The sequence below is a fragment of the Mandrillus leucophaeus genome, unplaced genomic scaffold (assembly GCF_000951045.1).
Source record: "Mandrillus leucophaeus isolate KB7577 unplaced genomic scaffold, Mleu.le_1.0 Scaffold964, whole genome shotgun sequence".
NCBI classification, from domain to species: domain Eukaryota; kingdom Metazoa; phylum Chordata; class Mammalia; order Primates; family Cercopithecidae; genus Mandrillus; species Mandrillus leucophaeus.
The window spans coordinates 1,488,089-1,502,731 of NW_012110519.1; the positions used below are offsets into that span (position 1 = coordinate 1,488,089).

The 14,643-nt window shown below is 38.2% G+C and overlaps 1 protein-coding gene across 4 annotated transcripts in view; it reads right to left on the reverse strand.

Moving 5' to 3' along the window:
* The window catches only part of DMD (dystrophin), a 147,349-nt gene that overhangs the window by 61,594 nt on the left and 71,112 nt on the right, over positions 1 to 14,643 (reverse strand). For all 4 annotated transcript variants that reach the window (XM_011970700.1, XM_011970701.1, XM_011970699.1 and 1 more), the window contains exons 7-8: positions 2,505 to 2,671; positions 134 to 245 (exon numbers count right to left, since the gene is read on the reverse strand). In XM_011970700.1, the coding sequence (XP_011826090.1) occupies positions 134 to 245; positions 2,505 to 2,671 (279 nt within the window). The remainder of the gene's footprint in view (positions 1 to 133; positions 246 to 2,504; positions 2,672 to 14,643) is intronic.

The following is a 14,643-nucleotide window of genomic DNA, read 5'->3' on the forward strand; positions in this document are numbered from 1 at the left end:
TGAGAGCCACTTTAGCTGGGGAACATCTGGGGAAGGGACAAATCACAGCATTACACATGATCTGCAGTACTGTACCAAACTGAAATGTATCCCAGGTGAACTAACTCTCAAGTCAGGCAGGTGTCTAACTTACCGGAGTACAATATTCCACCATGGGATAGTGCATTTTATGGCCTTTTGCAACTCGACCAGAAAAAAAGCAGCTTTGGCAGATGTCATAATTAAAGTGCTTTAGACTCCTGTACCTGATAAAGAGCAAAAACAAACACATATGTATTTCTTTGAATCAAATTCCCAAAGAACACTCTTTAATAAACCTTCTACCACGTTCTAATTTGAGAAACAGAATGCAATGTTCATTAGTCCCACAAGGTAAGTGATTAACTTCCTACCTCCAGATTTCTCCGGTGCCTCTCCTACAGTATCAAAACATTTTGGCAGAAAGATTATCCTATAAACATATGGAAGGAGGGAAGAAAAACTCAGCTCTTATTTAAACTCCACTAGGAATTCTTTGAGATTAAGTAGGAAGGTATTGGCAAATTTCCAGTCTTTTGAAAACCAAATACTCAAATTTAAAAGAACTTCCAGGAGAGACAGACTGATGCCGTGCATGCCCCTTACCCATCATGGGGACAAAAGTTTTCTGAAGCAATTATTTTCAAAAAAATTGTCAAGATAAAGCAATTTCATAAGACAAAAGAAAAAATGTGAACAAGAACTTGCAATTAAAACAAGTCTCACTTTAATAATGTTTTCTAATTGACTGATATGATTCATCTTCAAACAGTTACTCGAATGACCTCTTTTATCTCTATCTCTTCAGAAATCTCTCACCACATTACCTACAAATGACAACCGAAGCCCCAAGAGAAAATGACAATTGGATTAGATGGAAGAATTTATAATTTGTAAATACCAGTTGGTACATTTCCTCCATTATCAGAATGTGATATTCTTTGTTTCATACTCTCTTGCCTTTTGCTTTCTCAGATAAGAACCTTAGCCAATTCACATAAACATATTTCTTATGTCACATATGGGGAAGTGGGAAGGAAAGCTATCTTTTTTAGATCCCAACCATCTTTCAAGAGGGGAAAGGAGGAATGAGAAGTGCTGAGTCCTAAAATAATGTAATTTGCTAAGGGCAAAAGAATTGCAGGCGAAAGTGCTCTTTCAGATCCTCCAAAGCATTACTCTTTAGTTTATAAAAATTTCCCCCGTATACAAAAGCCCACTAGCTAAGGAAGCAGAGAAAAGATAGCTTAGAAATCTAAAGCAGTCACTTGTGGCTTCCCTTCCCCACTCCCCACCCCATGGCATCATTTTTACCTGCCACGAAACCGGGAAGGAAAGAAGGTATCTTGCAAGCACTGCCTACTCACTGTTGTCTATCTAGGCTTCAGAAACCTCTAAAAGTTTTTGTAAAACCTCTTTGTAAACAGCATGACTATGCAAGGATAAACACCAAAAGTTAAAAAGCACTATGAATAAAAAGCATGCAATAGTACAAGGTAGTTATTAGAAAATAAAGTAACAAAACCAGTTCACACATAACTGGAAAAGAGTGTTTACTTAGCTGCTAAGTGGATTCTGCACAGGCATAGACCATATAGCTAGTTTACAACTTTGTGGCTTATTCATCACTATGGAAACCTTCATGTTGATTCACACATTTAAGGACATCACAGTTTCAGAATTAGGATTTAGGATTACTGTTAAGTGAGATTAATTCATTAAAAAAAAATCCGGTCTCCCCAAACAGGTCAACAGGGCTAAAGATTTAGTTAGCCTTGTTTTCCATGATATTTTAAGAATATCAGAATAACCTGCTATGTTTCCTATGTCTTTCACTTATAAATATATAAGGACTGGTTGTTTTTTAGCTGCTTTGTGAATCTTCCATTTACTTGCATACTTTTTATTCCTTTAGAAGTTCATTGGGATAATATACAAAGAATGTAATCAGATTCACAGATAAAGAAGTAAGTTCTCAGATGCTGAAAACAATTCTTGTTACTTAAGGGAGAAAAAAAAAATGGTGCAAAGTGAATGAGAGACTGAGCTACTATTATGGTTCCTCCCAGAATAGAATCATCTCTCAGTTTTATAACTGATGCTTGGGAAGTTTCTATAAACAGAAAAGACCATGAAAAAGGAAAGATGGTAAAAATGTTTTGGTTTCAGGAAGGAGGAGGTACAGTTCATCTGTAATACCTCCGTGAAGACACGCGCTTTGTCCTGCTCAACCAAAAATGTGGTTCTGAAGAGCTGAAGAGTGAAGGTGGAAAGGGACACCAGCCTAATAAGTGAGATCCACCAAAATAACCTAGCCATCAGGAGGGTGACAGGAATGATCGATGTTCCAGTCCAATCACCTTCTCTCCCACTTTGGAGAGGGACGAACTAACAGCAACTGGCACAGGAGATAAAAGATCAAGTCATAAAAAGGTGAAAAATGATGAGAAAAAAATGACTTTTTTTTTTGTTGTTGTTCCTAATACCTGAATCCAATGATTGGACACTCCTTGCAGATGTTACATTTGGCCTGATGCTTGGCAGTTTCTGCAGCAGCCACTCTGTGCAGGACGGGCAGCCACACCATGGACTGGGGTTCCAGTCTCATCCAGTCTAGGAAGAGGGCCGCTTCAATCTCTGGCTTATTATTAGCCTGCAAAGACAGGAGGGAGAGAGAAGGAGGACAAAAGGATGAAAGAAAAGAAGGCAAGATGGCAAAGGAGTTGTATATCAGTTCAATTAATAAGTTAAACAAAAAAGAAAGGAAGAACAATGGTTGCAAAGCTAGGCTGGCTTTTCACAGCTTGTTTCTGCAAATGCTCCCTAATATCCAAAGCGCTACCTACTCCTAAGGCTTTGGTAAACTGCCATTACTCTTTGTGGCTACTAGATGACAACAAAAGAAAATAAAACCAACAAATGAGAAAGGTAAAGCAAACTACACACCTGAGCGAGACTATGTTTAATTCTAATTTTTGAACTGATACATAAAAGTTAGCCAGAAGTGAAATGCAGGAGTTACTGATAAAATTTCAAAGGAGGGGGACAATTGATTTTTTTCTAGATAATCTATTTCTCATAGAATCATAATGAGGGGCTTTAAAATTCATCTGGTTCCCAAGCCTCATCTAATAGACAAACTGATTTTGTAGATCAGAAAAGTCGCTTTTCAAAGGCCATACAATTAGCAGCAGAGTTGATAATAGAATCCAAACCTCCTGGCTTAGTGCTGTTTTCATGATGCCCTGATGATTCTGTCTGCCTATTTCTCTCTCTCTTTCAAAGTCTAAATGTAAGAAATACCATTCATCCCAGAGAGGACAATGATCTCAACAATCTCAAAATACCATCATTTGATTTATATGATACTATATTCATGAATTTTAATTATACCTTATTTTTTCCAACCCTATAGGATTGTTTTAATTTTTTATATTGTTAGATAGATTGACCTATATATTGACTACTTTTTTGCTCTTCATTGCTTTCTTTCATCTCCAATCTTCCATCTGGGATTAGTTCTGCCTGAAATATGTCCCTTAGAATTTCCTTTAGCTGTTGGTGGTGCATTTCTCAAGCTTTGATTGTCTGAAAATACTTTTTTTTTTAAATCCATATTCCTGATAGTTATCTTCATTAAATATATATTTTTTTTGAGAATGAGTCTAGCTCTATTGTCCAGGCTGGAGTGCAGTGGCACGATCTTGACTCACTGCAATCTCTGCCTCCTAGGTTCAAGCGATTCTCATGCCTCAGCCTCCCAAGTAGCTGGGACTATGGGCGCACATCACCACACCCGGCTACTTTTTGTATTTTTAGTAGAGATGGGGTTTCACCATGTTGACCAGGCAGGTCTCGAACTCCTGACTTAAAATGATCTGCCTGCCTTGGCCTCCCAAAGTGCTGGGATAATAGGCATGAGCCACCATGCCTGGCCCAAGTATAAAGTTTTTGATGGAAAGGTTTTTGGGTCTTGTTTTTATTTTGTTTTTGAATACTGAAATATTACCCCACTTTCATGTATCTCTGTTGCTGTTGAGAAGTCAATAGTAAAGATGATTGTTGCTCCTTTAAAGATAATCTATCCTTTTCCTATCTTGTGCTGTGTTTCTAGGATTTGATTTAGACTGCTTAGGATTCACTGGACTCCTTAAACATGTGATTTAGAGTCTAATCAGCTCTGGAATCTTCTCATTCTCTCAACAAATAGTGCCTCTTCTCCATTCCCTCTCTATTCTACTTTCAGAACTCTGTTAGATAAATGTTAGACTTCTTCAATCTATATTTCTCTGAACAGGCCTTCCCTAGTTTCCCCCGTCTGCCCCACATCTTTTTAAAACATCCTTATTTGCTTCATTCTTTCTAATTCCTTCTGCCTTACTGTCTGGGTATCCATTTCTCTTGCCAGTCTGCTGTAAATCCATAAAGGTTTAAATTTTGATTACTGTACTTTTGATATCTAGAAATACTACTTGGTCATTTTTAAGGTAACTTCTCAAGTTTGTGGTTCTCTGCAGATATTTTTCAATGTTGTTTTTTTTCTAACTGTATAAACATAATTTAAAAAAATAATCTAATAATTCTGGAATATGATGTTATTGTAGGTCTGCTTCTACGGTTTGCTGTTTCTTCTGGTTCTCATTCACCTTGATTTCTTTCTTTTTCCACCTTGATTTCTTGTGTGCTAAATGTTTTTTACTACGTACTAAATTGACCTTACAAATATTTTCTAGAGATAAATAAAAGTTTGAGCCTAGAATAAAAGTGCTTTCTCCAGAGATGATTTTCATTTGCTTTTGCCAAGAACCAAGAAGCATTACTTATTCCACAGCCAATTTCAGCTGAATATATGACATGGGGATACTTAGTATCACACAAGTAATGGGTATTTAAGCTGCAAACCCAAGTTGCTTCTCTTGTAATGTGGTTTGCTGATAAAGGACATATCCACATTTCAGATAGAAAGGCAAGAGGGTTTAGACTGACAGGTCATTTGGCTTATAACACCGATCACCTCAACAGTACTCCAGTCATTACCCCTAATTCTAAATTTAGCAACACTATAATAAACTGTTTAACTTTGGATTTCCTAGCTGCAAAATCATATCAGTTCAAACTTCTGATCAAATGCTACTGTTTACCAAAGACCTAGAATCAACCTAAATGCCCACCAGTGGTAGACTGGATAAAGAAAATGTGGTACCTGTACACCCTGGAATACTATGGAGCCAGAAAAAGAATGAGAACATGTTCTTTGCAGGAACATGGATGGCGCTGGAGGCCATTATCCTTAGCAAACTAATGCAGGAACAGAAAACCAAGTATTATATGTTTTCCCTTATAAGTGGGAATTAAATGATGAGAACACATGGGCAGATAGAGGGGAAAAACACACACTGTGGCTTATCAGAGGATGGAGGGTGGGAGGAGGGAGAGCATCAGGAAAATAACTAATGGGTACTTGGCTTGGGTGACAAAATAATCTGTACAACAAACCCCTATGACACAAGTTTACCTCATAAGAAACCTAGACATGTACCCCTGAACTTAAAAGTTAAATTTTAAAAAGTTGTTGCTGAGCACTTTTCTCTGTGTAGAGTTCCATTGCAGAGGTACTTTGTGGGGAAAAGAACGTTTATAAAGAATTATGGAATCTAAAGATGAAAAAGATCATGCAAGTCAATTCATCCTTTTGGCATGGCACCACAGAGCTGTAAGACTTTCAAGTTTCATTTGAGTCCAAACTCAGCATTCATTGAATCCAAACTCTTACCCATGCCAGTGTGTGCTTACAGCCACTACACCACCCATGTGAGGGAGCTAGGAAACATCCTTAGAAGGTGATCTTGAACACCTATGTCCAGATAACCCTGTCAAAAGTGCTTCATCACATTGAGCTGAAATCCATCAGCACAGCATATAGGAGTAGAAGTTCCAGAGTGAAACCACTGGAGTTCAGATCTCAGCTTCACCACTCACTGGCTGTGTGACCTTAGGAAAATAACTTTATCTCTCTGTCTTAATTTGTCTCTGCTACAAAGTGGAAATATTAATAGTGCCTACCTCATAGAGTTATTTTACAATTACGTGAGTCAACAAATGAAAGGCAATTGGAACTGTGTCTGAGACATAGCAAGAATCATGTTTGCTATTGTTATTGTCATTTTTATTATCCATCTGACCAGCAACCCAGAAGTTCTTGTCTTTGAACAGCTCTTTAAATATTTTACCAGAGCTGTCTTGTCTGTCTATGCCTCTTCATTCCTATTCTTTTTATTTCTTCTTCATATGACATGGCTTAGTTTGCCATTGTCATTTAGAAAACTATTCTTCAAATATAATTGCTGAGAATGTACCTCTATTTCTCCGGACAGTGTAACTGGATTACTTTCTTTTGTTCTGTACTGTAGGCTCACATAGGGTTCCTACTCAACTAAAATCTCTGAGTCAGTGTTTCCCTGTATGTCCAGCAGATCAATCGTCCAGCAAAATGCTTCATGAGAAGGTCAAATTAATTAAAGAAATACTGCACATTATATCTGCCTCTTAAAATTCTTAGTACACGTGAACATATTAAAAGCTGAGAAGGTCATCAGTAAAGAAACATGTTAATCAGCTCTGGAATCGTCCCAGATTCTGAGAATGAGAGAGAGAGAGAGAGAGAGAGAGAGAGAGAGAGAGAGAGAGGGAGAGAAAACACGCAAGAAAGAGTGACTGCTGAAGGGGCAATTTAATAACAGTTTTCAATTACGTGAATGGCTCTCGCATAGGGGCCTGTGACCAGCTGTTCAATCTCTCCACTGAGGACAGAACAAGAAGAAACAGACGTAAGCAGCATGAAGAATTTAGGCTGTAGCTCATACGGAAGAATTTCCTGATGCTGAAAGTTGTTAAAGCATTAGTGTGAATTACCAAGGGAGGCTGTAGAATGTTCTACTCTTTCAGAATACTACAGATTCTTCTCTGCTTAAATGTTGAACATTCTGAAATTTCTGTCTAGCCCCTAAGATGCAAGATCCATTATTTTGGCTCTTTTAAAACTGCTCACCTATGCCAACTGACAGCACTGAAGACAAGGTATGGGGATTCACATTCTCACTTTGTTTCAATCTTTCATTTTTATGACAAACTATTCTATATCCTAGTGGTATATTGCCTCTCCTTTTGTCTGGCGATAAAGAAGGAAAGAATTAAAAACCAGGCAAGCTTCTGTAAAGACCTAACAGAACTAGAATTAAACCCAGCTAAAATTACATTTCGATCATTCTAGAAAAAAATATATAGGGATAGACTGGAATAGCAGGAAGTTATTAAGGTCAAAAGATAAGTATGATGGCATTCATTGGACTGAGATAATCTTTGTAAGTACCATTATTTGTTGAGATACATAAAAGTCTCAGATATATTTCCCTCTCAGTATCAAGGGTGACCCTGTCCTCATCCCTAAACACCAGTTTCAAGCCATCCTAGCAAAATCTCTTGGAAAGGTCATTTAGCCCTGGGTTTTGTTTTGTTTGTTGGCTTTGTTTTGTTTTGCTTTTGCTGTTGTTTTGGCAGTAACTGCATTTTCCCCTTCTATGTCATGCACACACAAAAAACAAAGCTATCACAGCTCCTTCCATTGTGACAGTCACAGTTTGGAATTATGTTGGGTTTCTCCTCTTTTTCTGTTGGTCTTCACCTGTCAGCAACTATCCATAACATAAAGGCTAGGGGAAGGAATCAGTTGTCATTACTATCGCTCTGTTACAACACATTGGAGGGTGGCTTCATATAAATGTCACCTTTATACAAATATAACAAAGTATAAAGACAGTTAAAGAATTCTCAATATCTGGAATTTCTAGCAAAGGGATCTAACTATCAATATAGTAAGTTCAAAGGGCATTACATGGCAAGTGTGGAGATAGGAGAGTTGCCAGGGTTCCGAGTAACTTTTGGATTTCTTTGATGTTGTGCTTTCCATAAATCCTTAGACACTGAAGGGCTAACTGGCTGCCAGGAGGTCCACCTGAATACTCATTTTTCTCTCAAGGTAATAACACTAATTCATGGCTACAGAAGAAATGCAATTAAGTATTTCTCAGCAAGCCCTGCATCCCAGCTACCATAAACATATACGTTGTATTTTTAAGAGAAGGCAATTGACATTTCAATTGTGAGGTTTGTGAAAACCATGTGAATAGTTAATAAACTACAGTAATTAGTACAGTTGTCCCTCAGTATATGCTAGGGGTTGCTTCCTGGCCCCCCGCAGCCCCACTCCCACGGGACTCTTGAGATACAGCAAAATCCATGCATACTGAAGTCCCACAGTAGGCCCAGCTGAACCCATATCCGCAGGTTTCGCATCTCTTGAATACTGTATTTTTGATACGCATTTGGTCGAAAACAATCCAGTTATAAGTGGACCCACACATAAGTGGACCCACACAGTTCAAACCTGTAGTTTTCAAGGGTCAACTCTATATAGAGAAGTAAACATTAGGCAAGAGACTGTGCCCAGTAATTCTCAGACAACAAGAAACTACCATCCTGGAAACAATACATAACGAGACCTCATTAATTTCTTTCCTAAATTGCAGATTTATTAAAGACAGGAACTATACTTCTAGACTCTGTTAAAATCTGCTGAATTGAACAGTGGGTGGGAATTCGGCTGCAATGTGATCACAAGAAATAAAAGGAAGATTATAAAATCTGTATGAAGTCAGAATTTTAAAAACCTGCCTAGTCATCCTGAAGAGCAAAAACATAAACTTATAAAGATTTTGTAAAGAGTAGAAGACAAAATAAGTTACTTTCTCAAACTGTCCAAAATTTACTTTATAGATTAAAGTAAATGTCCTTGTGTTGGTTTCTCTGTGATGGTATCACACATAAAAGGCTAACAGACTTCATCTGGACTGAGAAGGTACGTGTAGAATGATCTGGCTTAAAATATAGGTATACACAAAATTCACACTTGGGACCCTTGAAAGGAACTGCACAGGCAGATAGCTTTTCTCTAGGTCAGTGGTTCTCAACCGGAAATGATGCCATACCCCAGAGGAAATATAACAATGTTTGGAGTGTCAACCAAAAACATCAGAGAAAAACATCTCCAAATAGGTTGAATTTATTTCTGATTTAGAAATGAGGATTACAACCCAAGATGCATTTGAAGAGGAGACGACAGAGGGAAACTTTTATTGCTAAAAGCAGAAGTTTACATAAGCTGCTTGGAAACATAGTTCATTGGTTTCAGATGCTCAACGCCAGAACCGGTGTCAGTTTATTAGTGGAGATGCCATTACTGGGCAGATGTTCTTTTGAGAGCATCTTATGTGCACTGCTGCAGTCCTAACAAAGGAATTTCTTGTGGGGCGACTTTAGAAAGTCCTTGAGACAGTCTTTATCTCAGGCATGTAACCATGAACCCTCCTCCTTTCATTCTCTCCTGGTTCTAGTTAGTTTGGGACTGACAAAAAGTGATTTCATCCTGCTATCTTTTACGGGAGACAGGGAGACATTTTTGGTTGTCACAACTGGCGGGGGGTGAGGGGGTGCGTTGAGGTGGTGCTACTAGCATTTAGTAGATAGAGGCCAGGATTCTGCTAAACAGCAGTACACAGAGCAGCTTCCCACAACAAAAAACTAGAATGATTCAGGCCAAAGCATCAGTAGCACCAAGGTTGAGAAACCCTGCCCCAATGTTAACATCTTACATAACCATATGGTTCATTTGTCAAAACTAAGAAATCAACATTGACTCATCACTATTCACTAAACACAGACTTCCCTGAGAGTCCTGCAGGGCATTTAATAAGCCGGCAACTATCCTCTACAACACAGAAATTGGGAGGCTATGATGGGCCTATTCAACTGCCAAAATGCCACACTGTTTCATAAACTGAGGGTAGAGAGAACAAAAAGGAAATTAAAAGCCCCAAACTAGAAGTCACAAGGAAACATGCTAAAATTCTAGACTCAGATTTGAAATCAAGTTGCTTCTCAAACTGACAACTCTATGCAGTGTATTCCAGGATAAACAGTTGCAGAAATTTATTTATTTCATCATGGGAAATAATGATCCCAAGCAAGGTAAAGCAGGTCTGTATGTGTGTGTATACATGTGTGTGTGTGTTTTGATTTTACTTAGTAGAGGTCATAACCATTTAGAGAAAAAATAAGAACTAAATATACAAATATTAAATACCTACATATCCATAAATAGAATTTCTAAACATTTTTATTTATGGAAAACATTGTGGGCAAACCACAGATTTTTAAAAAGGGTAATCTCTCCTTTGTGGCTCATATGGTTTGGCTGTGTCCCCACCCAAATCTCATCTTGAATTATGACTCCCACGATTCCCACATGTCATGGGAGGAGCCGGGTGGGAGGTGATTGACTTATGGGGGTTGGTCTTTCCTGCGCTGTTCTCGTGATAGTGAATGAGTCTCACGCTATCTGATGGTTTTAAAAACGAGAGTTTCTCTGCACAAGCTCTTTTTTTGCCTGCTGCCATCCACGTAAGTTGTGACTTGCTCCTCCTTGCCTTCTGCCATGATTGTGAGACCTCCCCAGCCATGTGGAACTGTAAGTCCAGTAACCCTCTGTCTTTTGTAAATTGCCCAGTCTCAGGTATGTCTTTATCAGCAGCATGAAAATGGACTAATACAGTGGCCATTTTCATTTGCTATTTTCATTAGTAAAATGTTCCCTTCATAAATCCAAAAAATCATTTCAATGTCATTGGCATTGTTAATAGGTAATGGCATCAATAGCTGGCAACTCAACTTTTCTGTCCCTTGTTATAAAAAGCCTTAGCATTTGGAAAGATTTGCTGAATTTAAATTGATAAAAACTGTTTTTTGAATTACAGTCTGTACACAAAGATTTATAACTACAAGGAAAATGGTTAGTCAGGGTCAGACAGTATAGGACAGGCAGTCCCTGACTGTTCCCTGATCTGTTATTACAATTTCTTTAACAACCTCGAAATCTACCAAGGGCATCAGTGGAATATTTTACATAAGAGAGAAGTCTGCACCAGCAAAGAACATAAAAGGAGGAACAAGAACAAGTTGTAAAGAATATTAATGACTCTTCTTCCAAACAATCCCAATTTTTATGAAAATCAAATGAGTGATAAAAAAAATCTCTATAAAACTATACAAAACCCGCAAGTAACAAATAAAACAGAAGGAAGGTGACATTTTGATCCTCTTAGACACAAGATACTTGCGTTTTACCTTTGAGTTACTGAGGAAACTATAGTGTAGGGACACAAGGGATCATTTATATGAGGTTCTATGCAATGGTTTTTCACGTCTTGCTCTTAGTGTGTGTTTCTATTCAGAGAACAGTTGGTCTCATGTGACATGCCACACTCTATGTACTACAACACTGTTTTCTATATCTTATAGCTCTGTTACAAGAGTTGTTACCCAGAAGATCAGGTAAGACTTTGCTGATCATGGCCAAGCTTTGAAATAAGTACAATAATCCATTTCCATTTCCCTTTCTGCCTTTATAACATTTAGCATAGAATCAAAGAAACTTGGGGATAAGTAACTTTTGAGATAACCTGTTTTAACTTTATGTTACAGATAAGAAAAGGCCCAAAGAGGTTAAGGAAACAGCTTAAGATTATCTATGATTTTAATACTGAAATATATATGCTTAAAATAGTCTTAAAAAGACAGAACAAAAGTGATTTCCTATGGGAAAAAGCAGGGTGATCCCCAAAATCTTTCGAATCTTTAATTTGTTTGAAAGTACTTGAGTCTGATAGCTAAGTAAGCAAGACCCACTTAGGAAAATGTCCAGGTACTAAATCTTCAACTGAATTATATGCCAATAACATGGCTGCGAGAGCCAATGGAAGGTGCAAGTGAATACCCCACAACACTGATAAATGCATACTTATATCTCATCTGAACACCTCCTTTCCCCCTTCTTTTCAGCATTACACGTCCCTCATACCATTAGATGCTACAGCACATATGAGCTACCTGGACTGACAGGTGCAGGTCCATATATATTGAAGTGGCAAAAAAGAAAAAAAGAAACAAAACTCTATGAGCTTCTCAAATCAGCACAGTTTTCGTGTTACACGTTTTAATTATGTCAATGTGTTGTTCCCATAAAACAGTTGGCTAATATGGAAATATATTTATTAGATATATGTTTATGTTGCTCTCTGGAGAAAGGACTTTCCATTCTATACACTGCCATTTTAAACGATTCCAAGACAAAAATAGTATCCAATGGCAGTTCAGTAAAGAGAGATATCATTCTTTGTACACTCAGAACCACCTTGGATGTCCACAGTGATATTCATGAATACACGGGGGAGAGGTAGAAGCTCTTCTTTACATAAGAAAATGGTCTAACACATGCAGAAAGAATGGTAGAATTAGGAAACCACTATTATGCAACCACCAATATAATAACTGAATTAGACACAGATCATCAATAAATGCTAAAACCATAGAGTGAAAGGTTAAGGAATGGATATTATAATATGTCGAAATATCCAAAAATTACTTTCTAATTACAAAGGGAAAAGGATATTTTACAAGGAAAGTATCTGGCAGACACCACCTTAATCTTCTTAGTGATACCAATAGGAACAAAATGTTATTTTGTCCCTCCAGATTGTGATACAGTGGTAGGTACAGAGCATCATCTTATCGTCTTTTGGCAAAAAAATGTTAACATTAATTGAATCACAAGGGAACCATCAGAAAAGCCCAGAGTATGCGATATTCTTCAAGAAAACTGGCCTGAACTCTTAAAAAATGTCAACATCAGCCTGGCGTGGTGGCTCATACCTGTAACCCCAGTACTTTGGGAGGCTAAGGCAGGTGGATCGCCTGAGGTCAGGAGTTCAATACCAGCCTGGCCAACATGGTGAAACCCCTTCTCTACTAAAAATACAAAAATTAGCTGGGTGTGGTGGTGCCTGCCTGTAATCACAGCTACTTGTGAGGCTGAGGTGGAGAGTCGCTTGAACTCGGGAGGCAGAGGTTGCAGTGAGCTGAGATCGCGCCACTGCACTCCAGCCTGGGTGACACAGTGAGACTCTGTCCCCCACTTAAAAAGTCAGTGTCATTAAAGGAAAAAAAAAAATGCTGGGAGACTGTTCAAAACTAAATGAAGGTACAGAGACATGACAGACAAAAACCTTGACTAGATGCTGGAAGAAAACAGTGGCTATAAGGAATAATTCTGGGGCACTAGGGAAATTTCAGTGTGGACTGCATATCAGATGGTATTACTGGATTGCTGTTAAATTTGTGTGTAATGATAGCACTGCAGTTATGTTAGAGAATGTCCTTTAAGAAAATGGTGTATGGGGAAGTGTTAAGGGGTTTATGTTGTGATGCTCCTTTACTTTTAAATGGCATGGGGGAAAATGTGTTTGTGTGTATATGTACACAGACAGACACATACATAAACAGAGCTGAGAGGGTAGAAGAGATAAGTAGAGCAAAAAGCAACCATGGATTGTACAGATGTATGATACAGATGAGTGTTCCTTAGACTATCCTTTCAACTCTTCTTTGTGCTTGAAACGTTTCCAAAATAAAACATTTGTTGGAAACCATTATTTCTCCCAAGTCACTCCTTCACGGGAAGGGGTTGTGGGCAAGGCAGGAGGGTGGGCAAGAGTGATTTTAGTAACTGTGAAAGGGACAGGGCAATGGTATTAATGTCAATAGTAATGAGTGTGAAAAGTTCCCCAGGATTCGTTTTCTCTAAAAATACAAACCTAACGCAAAATTGATTTCCTTCCTGTCCTTGTCATGGTTCTTAAAGCATCTCCTCATCTACTCTGCCTAGATGTGCTTTTCCTAGATCCCTAAATGTGAATCTCCAGCCATGAAAATGAGTTTAAGAGTCCCCACATGTACAGAATTTTTTCTTGTTTAAAGTAAGGATTGAGAGGTCAAGAGTTGTCTTTGTGCGACAAGAAGCAGCAAAAGGCTTCCCATAACTACCGTCTTGGGTAGAAATGAAGTATTTTATTTAAAGTTCTGAAGATAATGAGCAGGTAGGAGGCCAGCAGTCACTGCTCTAAATATTAATCAGGACTCTGAATCACCCATTAAAGATAAAATCAGCCCAAACAATAACACATGGTGATTATCCACTCTTCATTTCCATGTTCAAGGACAACTGTCCTGACCTCAGGCTCTCCACTCCACCTGACTAATAAACCAATTAACACCATGGCCCCAGGGAACATACGCACAATTTCAAATCTATGCAAATCCCTAAGTATACTCAACAGTATTAATTTATGCTACAGAGTTCTAATTTAACAGGAAAGTTAAATTAGAAAAGTTTCACATATACATGGTAAAGCACATATATCTGTCTATAGGTACCATGGAATATACTTTCCCAAGTGTGGTTCAGGACACATTATGTAAAAAAACAAGATATAAAGTTACCTCTTCCACCACTGCCTCCTACAATCCTTTAAAATCCAGTTCAGGAAAAGGCAAAATTAAAGGAACAGAAAACAGAGCTGTGGAACTTAGTGAGATTATAAGAAAGCATGAGGGAATTTTAGGGGGGAGGGGAGAGGAGGGGAGGGAAGGGAAGGGGAGGGAAGGGAAGGGAAGGGG